Source organism: Gastrolobium bilobum, unplaced genomic scaffold (assembly GCF_033153095.1).
Source record: "Gastrolobium bilobum isolate Gb01-03AN ecotype WA unplaced genomic scaffold, APGP_CSIRO_Gbil_v1 utg2810, whole genome shotgun sequence".
Taxonomy (NCBI): Eukaryota; Viridiplantae; Streptophyta; class Magnoliopsida; order Fabales; family Fabaceae; genus Gastrolobium; species Gastrolobium bilobum.
In genome coordinates, this window is record NW_026895666.1 from 57,946 (window position 1) to 71,076 (window position 13,131).

A 13,131-nucleotide genomic window follows, 5' to 3' on the forward strand; every position below is an offset into this window, starting at 1 on the left:
TATTCTGATTCATATGTACCCATATATATAGCCCTTGTTTTTTTAACTATTTTGACTGGCAAAAAAATTAATTTATTGCTTTTTTAATAAAAAAGTACGAATAAGTAGTCATTTTGAAATTAATTACGAAAATATAGCAGTCAAACACGCCTCTATGGGGCGTGACCGGTTGGAGAGAGACACGCCCAATGTTGGGCGTGACCTAAGCGTGACTCACACCCACATGGGGCGTGACCAAGTTGGAGAGAGACACGCCCAATGTTGGGCGTGTTTCACCAAGTGCTGCCACGTGTCACAAAAGTCAATAATTTGACCGTAAAACTTTAGAAGTCCATAACTTCTGACTCGGGTATCCGAATTAGGTAATTTTTTTTTGATTACACATAACTTTTCGAGATCTACGTAATGACACCTAATTTGACCTATTTTGTCTCTCACAAAAAAATTTGAATTCACAACAATGATACCATAATTATTAAAAATGACATGACTTTGTTACCTTATAATTATTACTAAAAATAATCTAACATTTTTATAATCATGAACAAAAACTTAAAAATCAAAATAAAACGAAAAACACTCACTTAACTTTTTAATATAAATTATTCGATATTCTGTCACCGACAGATGTTAACTTTTATTAATTATAAATTTCATAAAATTCTTCATTCAAAATTTTAAAATATATCTTAATAACATACATAATTAACCTTATCATAACTTACCATAATCATAAGGATCTTTATTATGAATGTTTCTAATCATAAGAGTGGTTTTCTGTTAATTTTTGTTTAAATGTTCTTATGGTATCATTATTGTAAATTCAATTTTTTTTTGTGAGAGACAAAATATGTCAAATGAGGTGTCATTACGTAGATCTCGAAAAGTTATGTGCATTCAAAAAAAAAATTACCTAATTCGGATACCTGAGTCAAAAGTTATGGACTTCCAAAGTTTTACGGTCAAACTGTTGACTTTTGTGCCACGTGGCAGCACCTGGTGAAACACGCCCAACATTGGGCGTGTCTCTCTCCTCGGTCACGCCCAACATTGGGCGTGTCTCTCTCCAACCGGTCACGCCCCTATGGGGCGTGTTTAACTGCTATATTTTCGTAATTAATTTCAAAACAATTACTTATTCGTAATTTTTTATTAAAAAAGCAATAAATTAATTTTTTTGCCTATTTTGACTACCTCTAATGATTACATCTAATTGATTTCTAACCAAACTAACTAAAATTTTGTCTAAATCTAACTATTCTTTACTAATGTAATAATTGCATTTAAGCTTACCAAAAAAATAATAATAATAATTGCATTTAATACAAGTCTTATCATTCTGATTTTTTTTTTACACGTTACTAGATATCTAGAAGATTCACATTTTGATAAGCTTCAATTGTTTTTTTTATTGTTATTTTTATTTAGACGTTGCTAGTTACATATATATATATATTATTATTTTATTTTATTTATTATTACTATTATATTATTTTATTTATTTAATACTTTAATATATATATATATATATATGTATATATATGTTATTTTGTCATTATTATATTTTATTGTATACATATATATATATTTATTTATTTCTTTATCATTTTTATACAATTTTATTTTATACATATATATATTTATTTATTTCTTTATCATTATTGTTATTTTATTTTATACATATGTATATTTATTTATTATTTTTATACAATTATTATTTTAGAATATTACATGTTTCTTCAAAATTTTGGACGAAAATATTTTCGTGAAAAGATTTGACGGGATTTAGATTCTATCTATAATTTTGGTTGAATTTTTTTTCGTAAAAATTTTATGTCAGTAATTATGGCAAATTTTGTTCTGTCTCTAATTTCGTCTTTAGTTTTGAGGGAAGTTTTTTGACGTATATGATTTTCATCAAAAATTTCATCACTATTTTTAACGAAATATTTTTCGTCGATAAATTCTGTCGGTATTTGAGATTTTTCTAATAACGTCACATTTAAAAATGATTCACATTATGTAGTTTTTACATTTTAATGTTAAGGGTAGATAAGTAATTTTTAATATTTTTCTCCTTAAACCCCCCAAATTGGGAGAACTTAAATTTTAAGAAGAAGGAGAGTTTTAGAGGATTTAGTAAAAAACCTCAATTTCTTCCCTCATTTTTTTAACTCACAAACAAGGGAAGAATTTCCAAAAACCCTCCCTTCCATTCCAAAAACCATCTCCCAAACAGACCCTAAATGTTTGCACAATATCCTTTTTCTAAATCATATCATGATTTAAAAAAAATTCAATTTTTTTATGAAAAGACAAAACATTTTAATTAATATTCCAAAATTTAATGAAATAAAATTCTACCTTTCAAATTAACTTTTCAAAATTTAATAAAAAAAGAATTAAACCTTTTAAATTAAACAGGATCAAATCTTCTAAAATTGTACACTCGAAAGGAGTAATTATTTGGTAAGACATTATCACAATAACTTGTCCTCTAAAATTGTGCACTCGAAAAGAGTAATTATTTGGTAAGACAATATCACATTAACTTTTTCTTTTTCAAATCAAAAATCAAATCTTAAAAAATCTATTTAAATTAAGAAAAAATCCTTGACAAAAAAATTTATTTATTATATTTAAATAAAAAATTAAGAAAACATATTCATTTTGAACCAATTTACAAATTTATTACACTCACTTTCGCTCCTCATAGACAAAATTAGTCTCGTCCCACGGAGACAAAACACCTATAAAAGTTTCGCCACTAATCTCGCCTCACTTGGGAGAGGCTCAGTACTCCAAAGCATGCCTAAATCTAAATCTGACTAGTCGCCGAAAGCTATAAGTGACCAAAAAGCAAACAATATTATGACACAACTTCTATCTATGTCTTTTTTTGGATTTTTGATACTTATGAGCTGGAAAATAGCAAAAATCTGAAAAGCAAAGAAAATCAAACAAAAAGGGAAACAATACGCAACCTAGAATCAAAATCAGAAATACATTAGTTTTTCTTCTTTTTCCTTTTAAAATTTTTGGTTTGGGACTTTCTGTATTTTCAAATCTCAAAAACAAGAAACTGGGACTGGAATTCAAAACAAGGAATCTCAAAGGCAAATTGGAAAACTCAAACAAAAAGATAGACAATCAAAATATTTTTTTTTTCTTTTTTTTTTTTTTTTTTTTTTTTTTTGGGTCGAAGAGTTGATTGAAGACAAAACTAGAAACTGAAAAGACAAACACAATCAGCAATGCTCTGGTGTTTTCGTTTTTGCGTCCAACCAAAGCAATAAGCACTAAGTTGGCAGACAAGATGGGTTTAATCACTTTCAGATGGGTTTTGAAGAATGACAATGAAATGGGAATTCTAGGGACGTTTGGGAGAAGAGAAATTTTTATTTATCTAGGAAATAATATTACTGAAATATAGTAGAAAATATATTTTTACTGGAATGTTACTAAAAGGTGTTTGGTATGACCAAATTTTCCAAGAATTTTATGGTTAAATTTACTGAGTGTGTGTTTGGTTAATTGTTAAATATCAGTGGAAATCAGAGGTTATTTTACAAAAATAACCTCACTTTTACCTTTTGTTTGAAATATGATATTGAAGAGGTCCTTCTAACAAGGTTAATTTGGTCCATATTTTTGTGGGTCTTCTTTCACTTGCCCAGGCAAGAAGCTTTTCCATATAATCTATGGAATTTTTGAGATGGGGATTATACACAATTTCTCAAAGAAAACCAAATTCCAGGAAACATTTTGAGTCTGGAAAGTTTTTATTTTTTTCTACCAAACATAGCATTTTTATTTCCTCCACCATGGTTTCCAGGGAATTACAATATATTCCTGGTACCAAACGGCACCTAAGTGTACGATGAGAGCATTGCTAGTGGTAAAAGAGTGCTCAGACTTTGGTGAACAGAGTCTAGTCCAAGTGGGGCGAGACTAATTTCTGTTGGAAAATTCGTTCTCTCAAACTCCAATGTCAAGCGGGTCCAGGGGAAGCCCGTGGCGGGGGCCACCACCAATGAGCTAAAGCTACACCAACCGTAGCAAGTGGATCCGACACCATGTCTCAACCCAAAACCTTAAGGCATTGGGTTCATGGGTCCTTTCACTTATATACTCTTCACTTAGCTCATTACCAACCAATGTAGGACTCATCACACTTGATATCCCAACAATCTCCCCCTCAAGTGTGAAACCCACCATTGGTATGCTCCCCCCTCAACCGAGTACCCGAAGCGTAAAGTACTCGACCCGCCTCCTAGCCAGTCACTAGGCTAGCTCGAGCCCAATCCGGCTCTGATACCACTGTTGGAAAATTCGTTCCCTCAAACTCCAATGTCAAGCGGGTCCAGGGGAAGCCCGTGGCGGGGGCCACCCCCAATGAGCTAAGGTTACACCAACCGTAGCAAGTGGATCCGATACCATGTCTCAACCCAAAACCTTAAGGCATTGGGTTCACGGGTCCTTTCACTTATATACTCTTCACTTAGCTCATTACCAACCAATGTAGGACTCATCACACTTGATATCCCAACAATTTTGTGTGACTGAAGTATTAGTTTTGGTCAAGTCTGGTTTGTACCACCATTTGGTGCTACTGCTGGTTTCCTACATAGAATGTCCTATTATAATCCTCAAAATAGAAGTTGCTTTATGCCCGTTAATCAAATAACGTGACGTTAATCAAATAACCTGATTTGGACACAGGGTGCCATCAATCACAATGGTTACTCACAACCAAAGGAAGTTACATTTAACGAACTCCCAATAATTGCAATGTACGAATTAGAATGGACACACTTGAAACTATTCAATTTATGAAGACGGGGGTTACCAATTTATGCAATACCCTTTCACAACAAGAAAGCAATGCAATATAAGTTCGCCTTCTACAAATGAGAAGTGCATATCCCAGCTTAGCAGAATGAAAGATATAGACTAAGCACAATATTTTCTTCATACCAAACACAAATTAAATTCCAACTTTATGACGCTTCATTTGCATTAGCAATGTAGAAAAACGGAACTAAGGATCCATGTATCACAAAGGCTCATGAGAGATCCACCTCTTGAACATTTCAAAGCATTCCTGTGGCATGAACTCAGTGGCAACGTGACCAGCACCCTGTCACCGAGAGACACACTGCATTAATTTTCTCCCAAATCAACTGAATAATGTCAAAATCCAAACCCACCCCCCCTCCCGTTTGGGAGGAGGATATTCCAGAAAAAGAAAAATTTAGAGAAGTTTGGAAAAAGAGAATACTTTTTACTACTAAACTCTTGTTTTTTTCTTGGCTTGATACAAAATGGTAGAAAACTCATCTATTTATACTAATAGCACCCCTTAACCAATAACTAAGATTGTGCCATCACAATTTACATCTAAGGGCTATAAATTGCCTTCTAGAAAATTCTCTACAAACTCCTATACTAAACATTTATTATAGTCTCTAATTCCAACCATTCTATGGAGATATCTATAGACACATCTCTTGAATATTTGGGCATACAAAAACTACCAAAGACTATTCTAGAATTTGAGCCAACTAACTATTAACCCAAAAGAAGTTTATTTTTCAACACTCCCCAACACACACCCACCCAACCCACAAACAAAGCAAATATACTTGCCTTCACAGTGGCAAAAGTGACATAGTTGGAGTACTCTCGTATATACCTGCACGCAAAAACTTAGAAAATCATCATTTGAAACTACAGCTTACCTTGTTGAGTGCATTTTCTAAAACAATAGCTATACCCTGCAATTTGATCGCTAACGACCCAAGGTCTCCAATCATCCACAATGGTAGAGTTCAGAGAATTGAGCCACCGGAGAGTTCCCAAGTATGGCGCAACCATGTCATGGTCACCGCTATAAATAGTAATTAAAGATTGGTATTACTCTACTTAAAAAAATCTGACCCATCACTCATTCGATCAAATAATATTGTGCATTCCAATGGTGCAGCTTAAAATGTAGCAGAACCTGTATATAAGTGCTCGGCAATGTTTGGTTCTTAGATAACGATGATAGGCAATTGAACTTTCGACATCTTTTGTGTAAAACATGTTGTCGTTACATCTTATCCAAGCGTTCACAGTTCCCTGAATTTTACTTTAGCTAAAACGTTAACACATTAAAAAATAAAAAAAATACGAAGACTGATTTTTTTTTTTTCATGCAATCAACTAGGCGAATTGGAATAAATGCTTTCTTACATACCATACGGACATGCAGCGCCTTTTGAACATGAACATCGTTGGCCCATACATGAAGCAATAAATTCTTATAATTCTATAATTTGGATCGATGAATATGTCAGAATCAATCATTAATTCCAAAATTAAACACTGAGGATATGGGACTGAAAATTTGGAATTACCCTACACCCAAACTCTAAACTTTGCACGGGAGAAAGCAACAAATCCCTATATTTTTCTTGAAGAATCCTCCGATCATCCATCCTATTTTCTGGAAATTTCCTGTCAGACGGACATTTAGGCTCTAAGACGTGTCCCATATTTATGTCAACTGTTCGCTGTAAAAAGCATAGGAATAAAAATCAACCAAAGGAAGTGAATAAAAAGCCTCAAGTCCTTGTTTGATATGCAAGATAAGATTACTGACCTCTGAGATAGCTTGGAGATCCTTTTGACATGGTAGATTATCTTTCTTCACTATCACATACTCCCCTTTGCATGTCATTTTTGCTGACTAGGAAAAATTCAAGAAAACTAAGAATACTAATTCTAGTTTTCCCAGAAATATCATCTTCACTTACCTCAGTGTATGCACGAAACTTTATTCAACATAAACAGAAGTACAACTAGAATAAATTTGGGATTAACCTTGTAGAGTTCGTCAGAAATAAGAGCCATGCGATTAGCGAATGGAATCTTAGAATTCCGATCAAATTTTGGATCCGTAATTGGGTTCCCAAGCACATAACCCTGTAACAATTAATGTGAAACATTACAACTATTAAAATCTAGCTGCAGAAGAAGCTTGAATAAACATACTTTTATATTTATTTCTGGCTTTTCTCCATCTTCGTTTCCTGCAACAATATAATCACAATGTAATACTTGGTTCACAATGAGAGCTGTGATAGTTAATGTCTTAGGCATGAAATTACCATCTGAAATATATTTAACAACAATTGGCACAGGAATGCCAGAATATGAGTCACCACCAATGTAGACTGGATTAGCAATAAATTTGGGGTGACCGGTCAACCACTGCAAATAAACAAGAAATAAAGAATATATAATCCATTGGATCAAAATTGTTTCTCATTATCCTTCTCAACAATTTTTTCTTTCCTTCCAATTTCTTTGAAAAGTATTACTCTTAACAAGAAGGTTTTGACTTATATAAAACCGTGGGAAAAATGTGTATCATTTTAAAGGAGGAAAGGTTGTGTCATTTTAAGTGAATAAGAAATAGATAAAAAAGGAGAGAGAGTTGATAAAAAAATATAAAGGTGTGGGTCCCACCTCTTTGTAAGAGTAAAATAACATAAATTATATCTTTCAAAAAGACAAACATTTTTCCCTAAAAGTGTAGTAACATATATTTTGTCCTTAATTTTTTTATTATGTTGGTGTATTATTTTAAAATATTTTTCCCAATACAAATGGATTATTAGCAGTAGACAACTAAAAAATTTCACCTTTCTCATGAAATCGTGACAGTGTTGGGCATTTATTTTATCTGTAATATTAGCTCCTTCCAAGGTTCTTGAATATGAGAATCCAGTGCCAACAGGTGCATCAATAAAGATCATACTTGAAACCTTGGAAAGCATCATTATATACAGCAAAAAATCAGGAAAAAAAAAATTGCTTTATCAATTGGGTAATTAACTAGTTTCACCTACTATTTCCAAAACATACCTTTGTCCATGAGTGTTGATTGAGAGAAAATGTTGGCAAACTTCCATTATACTTCACCATATTGAACTTCAGAGGGCCTAATCAAAAGCGGCAGCAAATAGCATGAATATTTAATCCAGGCGAATTGTTAAGTATAAATTGAAATGGCTTTCTTGATTTATGCAGACCAAAAACAATGAAAAAAAGGAAGCACCTATTTCAAACCAAAGCCCGCATAAGCCAGAGCATCCTGGGCCACCGGTCATCCAGAGTACCAAAGGATCCTCTGTTGGATTTCCTTCTGATTCAACAAAATAATAAAACAGCTGCACAACTTCATCTTCACCCACACCTATGTATCTACATGCAAAAACCATTACAAATTTGTAATTCATAAACGTTGTGCATATAAATCTTTATTTTGTTCTTATTTTGTCCTTGGATCACAAGATGTGTGGGAAGTGGTCCACAAGAAGGAGTTACTCTATCCCAAGCTCAAAGGGATAGCTTGAAGGATTCAAGAAAGAGAGACAAGAAAGCTCTCTATCTCATCTATTAAGGATTGAATGAAGATGCTTTTGAGAAGATTTCGGAGGCAACTACCGCAAAGGAAAGATGGGAGAAGCTACAAACCTCTTGCAAGGGTGCTGAGCCAGTCAAGAAGGTACGTCTCCAAACTCTAAAAAGTGAGTTTGAAACTTTACACATGAAAGATACCGAAAGTATCTCCGATTATTTTTCTAGAGTCTTGACGGTGACTAATCAATTAAAAAGAAATGGTGAAAAGATAGATGAGGTAAAAATCATGGAGAAAATTTTGCGATCTTTAGATTCAAAATTCGATCATATTGTCACTGTAATAGAAGAAACAAAAGATTTGGAAGCTATGACAATAGAGCAACTCTCGGGCTCTTTACAAGTATATGAGGAGAAGCAAAAGAAGAAGTAAGGGGCAGTGTTTTAAAACCCCACCCCACCCCCCGGGTTGACCCGGGTCAACCCTGACCCCTACCCTCTGAGGGTTGGGGTTACAAGTTGGACCCTATATGCACATCGCCCTCTCCGACCCCCAAAACCCGGCCGGGTTTCAGTGACTCCCGGGTCAGAGGGGTTAAAGGGGGTCACTGCATGTTTATTTTATTTTTTTAAAAAGTTCCATGAAACAACTTCGTTTTATTAAAAAATTAAAAATAAAAATGCTTGCAAACCTAAATCTAATCGTTCTCTTCTCTCCCAGTGACCTATATGTCTTCAATCTTCACCTCGTAGACGTGAATCTTCTAGAAAAGGTAAGAATTTTATCTATTCAGATGAAATCCTTACGGTCGTCGATGGAAAACAAAAACTCATTCTTAATTCCTTTAAATTTTTCTTTGTCAGGGACCTTCTCCAAAGAGGCAGAACCGGGTCATCGTATTGACCCCATTAGAATATGAGTTTTGTACTTTGGTATCTTGATACTTTAATTAGGTTGTGTAATATTGACTTGTGATTGTAATTAGAGAATTATGTTAAGTATATTTTGAATCTTTGATAATTAGTGGTTTGTTTTTTAATATTTTTATATATGATATATATATTCATATATTTTTAATATATAAAACCGGGTCAGCATAGTTACCCCGTGACCCCCCGGTTGAACCCGTGACTCCATGACCCCTTACCTCGGCCGGGTCGATGGCCGGGCCGGGTTTTTAAACACTGGTAAGGGGTTGGTGAACAATTACTCAAGACATAACTCAACTTCAAAGAAAAGGAAGAAGACTTTGACAACACAAGAGGACGAGGAGGATATCGTGGTCGAGGAAGATGTCGTGGACATGGAAGAGTAGGCTTCAACAACAACTATGTCAATGAAGATCGAAGAGAGAGCTCAACAAGAGGTCGTGGAAGAGGTGGCTCGCAACCAACACGTGACAAGTCTCAAATCAAATGCTACAGCTGTCAAAGGTTCGACCATTATGCTTATGAATGTAGAACTCCTACAAGAAAAATTGAGGAGAAAACGAACTATGTGGAGGAAATGAGTCAAGAAGATGGCACTCTGTTGATGGTACGCAATGACAATGCAGGAGAACAAGAGAATACATGGTATCTAGACTCGGGAGCAAGCAATCCAGAATCAGAACTCGATATCCAAAATGAATTGGAGTCAGAGAAATCAGAGACTATGGAAGAAGAAGAAGAACATCAAGCTGAAACTGAAGCTGAAGCTGATAATATTGATGATATGAAAGAAATTACATAAGCTGCTGAGTGGATAAATAAATCCGATTTGATGAAAGAACATGAAGAAAAAAGAGGAAGAGAAGGTGACAGCGAGCGTAGTGGTGATCCTGACGACGTCGATGATGATGATGAGGAACGTGAGGAAGAAGAGGAGAATGAAGCAGTATTAACACTAACAGAATCAAAGATAGAACCCCAAAGAAATTTCATATTGGATGAAACAATGACAACCATGAAAAAGCATATAGCAACTGAAGAAATGAAAGTTGAAGGCGTATTCTTTAGAAATGTTGATGACTCAGAAAGGCAGACAGTTCGAGAAGGAAATGATCAAACTCCTCCACCAAGTCCTACTCCAACAACTCTTGCATCTACACCATCCACAGGAAGAAGCAACAGCAACAAAGAAATCAAACAGAAAGTGAAGCCAAGGAGCAGTAGCAACAAGTCAGGGGGAGTACCAACAAAGAAGACAAACAAAGGAGAAATAATTTCAATAAAAGAAAAACAAGCTCTCGTTGATGTGCCAGAAAAGCAAAAGAAAGAAGATTTTGGAGAATGAGCAAAAGGAAAAACCAAGGATTACTTGGTCAAATTTAGCAGAGATCGTGTATGTACCGGAGACGCCACAAACACCGATAATGATTGTTTATCTTCCACCAATCCCAAAGCCACCGGACAAATGTGTTCCACAAAATATAATTGGTTTACAAAATCAAGTTTAAGGGGGTCTTGAATAAATAAATCTGATTTAGTTTTTGGTCCATTGGGCTTAGTATACATTTAGCCCAACATCTAGAAATATCCAAGAGATATCTAGCCTAAATTCTAGAATAATCAACTCTAGATGTCTCCATCAAAATATCTAGAGAATAGTTGTATTTAGAAACCACCATCATAAATATCTAAGCTAGGAGATTATAGAAAATTCTAGAGAATAATTTGTAGCCCTTAGTTAAGAATTGTGTTAGCACAATCCTAGCCATTGGTTAAGGAGGTGCCACTAGTATAAATAAGTGTGTCCTCCATCATTAATTACTAGAAAAATCCTGTATAGCGAGGGAATTGCTATGCAAATTCCGTCGCTAATTCCATCCTCGCTACTACTTTCCCTCGCAAAATCGTTTGCGAGGGAATTTGCGAGGAAAAGTAGTAGCGAGGATGAAATTAGCGATAGAATTTTTATAACAATTCCCTCACTATACAGGATTTTTCTAGTTGTCATTTTGTAAAAAAGTCAAAAAGCCAAAAAGAAAAAAGAGTTGTGCAGCCATAAAAATATTCTCTTCTTCCATATCTTTCTATAACCTTTACTTTTTTCAAATATCCTCCTCCCAACAGTGTGGATATTGCACCCTAATTTCACCCAAAAATGAAGCAGTGAGAACCAAACTCGTTGACCATTAAAGTTATGATATCTCGAATTCAATTCAAAAACTTAAGTTGTTTGCGGTTTATATTACTCTCTAACATTATTCATCATAATAAAGAGGCAATTGTTAAATGGAGCCAGTAACTCTTTCTTTTCCATTTAAATTTGAGTTGTTATATAAGTATGGTGGAATCTGATGAAGAAGTGAAAAGGACAAAGGAAGTGAATGGCAAACTCACCCAGTCTCTAATTTGAAAGGAAGGGAACCAGAAAACCCTGGCAAAGACCTGATGATATTTGAAGACTCTGCAGGCTTTGACAAGATCGTCATCGTGCTGATTAAAAAAGATAACCACATGAAACATTTTGTAACATAAGACATTGACTTTGTTAAACTAAGACTAAATGACTCTGCTGTTCTCTCCATGGTCCTCGTTCCGCAACTGAAGATGGGAGACAATAGCATGATCAAGATATATAGCTGATAAGAATCAATATCAAATATAAAAGTGTGTTAATAGTTTTCTATTATTCTCTCTCCTCCTTCTTCCTGTCTCTCTCCTCTCTCCTCTCTCTCTATGGGGTGCAGGCTCTGGGACCACTCGTTATTCTCCTTGTCGTCCTCGTGTTAGGTATATATAATAAAGTAATTGCATGTACCTGTTAAGAAAAGGAATAATATAATATAAAAGTATATTCAGCCAATGGTTTAAGCTTTAGCGATAAATTAGTTATATGAACTAATACCAAAGCGCACGAGGGACTGTATTAAGTAAAAATATCTAATAATCTACACATAATCATTTAAGTTGTTGGGAGAATTAATTGCATAACATTAAGAGTAAACATTCTTTTTAGTCCGTGTCAATATCTACGAAGTCCTTTTTAGTCTCTGGCAATAAAAAAGGACCAAATTGGTCCCTGAAATTACAAAAAAGGGTCATGTTAGTCCTTATGTCAACTCCCAAATATGTAGAGTGACCCTTTTCTTGTACTTTCAGAGACCAATTTGGTCCTTTTTTATTGTCAGGAACTGAAAATGACTTCGTAGATATTGTCAGGGACTAAAAAAAGTGTTTACTCTATCATTAATCTAGTATCTACCGTACGCGTAAGAAGGAGTGGCTGATAATAAGCTACGTTAGCATCTACTGTGTCGACATAAATACATAATCGTGATTGGGAAGCTGGACCTGAGCGAACCGCAAGACAGTGTTTGATTCGGTGGAATCTGGATATCATGCTCTTCAGAAATGCCAGCCATGAGTAAATGATAAAAAAATTTAATTGGTGGGGTTCACGAGCACAGCACAAGGAATAAATTTTTTATGTTACTATTGCACCAAAGATTCAGTGTATCTGATCAATAAAAATATTACATGTCAATCAAATTTTTGTTTTCTCTGCCAAATTCTTTCTCTCTCTTCTGATATGTAATATTCTCATTGATGAGATGCACTCAGTCTAAATGCAACAGATGCACCAAAGATTTATTCTTTATTAAGGCACTTATATCTATTATTTGTATTCGCTGATTCAGATGACAAAAAATGAACGTACCGTTAGAATTTTTTATAATTATTGTAGGTTTCAATCAATAGTAATTTTTCTTATTTGATAAAAAAGAGATAAGTCAT

The 13,131-nt window shown here is 34.3% G+C and overlaps 1 protein-coding gene across 3 annotated transcripts; it reads right to left on the reverse strand.

The window, feature by feature from the left end:
- Window positions 1-4,844: 4,844 nt before the first annotated feature.
- On the reverse strand, window positions 4,845-12,045 carry LOC133287352 (serine carboxypeptidase-like 2). Of its 3 annotated transcripts, none has more exons than XM_061484952.1 (14): window positions 11,734-12,045; window positions 8,108-8,194; window positions 7,915-7,991; window positions 7,692-7,814; window positions 7,155-7,257; window positions 7,039-7,076; window positions 6,868-6,969; window positions 6,647-6,733; window positions 6,402-6,557; window positions 6,242-6,313; window positions 6,005-6,123; window positions 5,777-5,890; window positions 5,650-5,695; window positions 4,845-5,140 (listed from the first exon to the last, which is right to left on the reverse strand). In XM_061484952.1, exons 2-14 carry the CDS (start codon window positions 8,157-8,159, stop codon window positions 5,057-5,059), a joined length of 1,173 nt encoding a protein of 390 aa, XP_061340936.1. In that variant the 5' UTR covers window positions 8,160-8,194; window positions 11,734-12,045; the 3' UTR covers window positions 4,845-5,056. The 3 variants fall into 3 exon arrangements, with proteins under 3 accessions (XP_061340936.1, XP_061340931.1, XP_061340941.1); XM_061484947.1 differs by having other exon boundaries at window positions 8,108-8,253; XM_061484957.1 differs by lacking the exon at window positions 8,108-8,194.
- Between the last annotated feature and the right edge of the window lie 1,086 nt (window positions 12,046-13,131).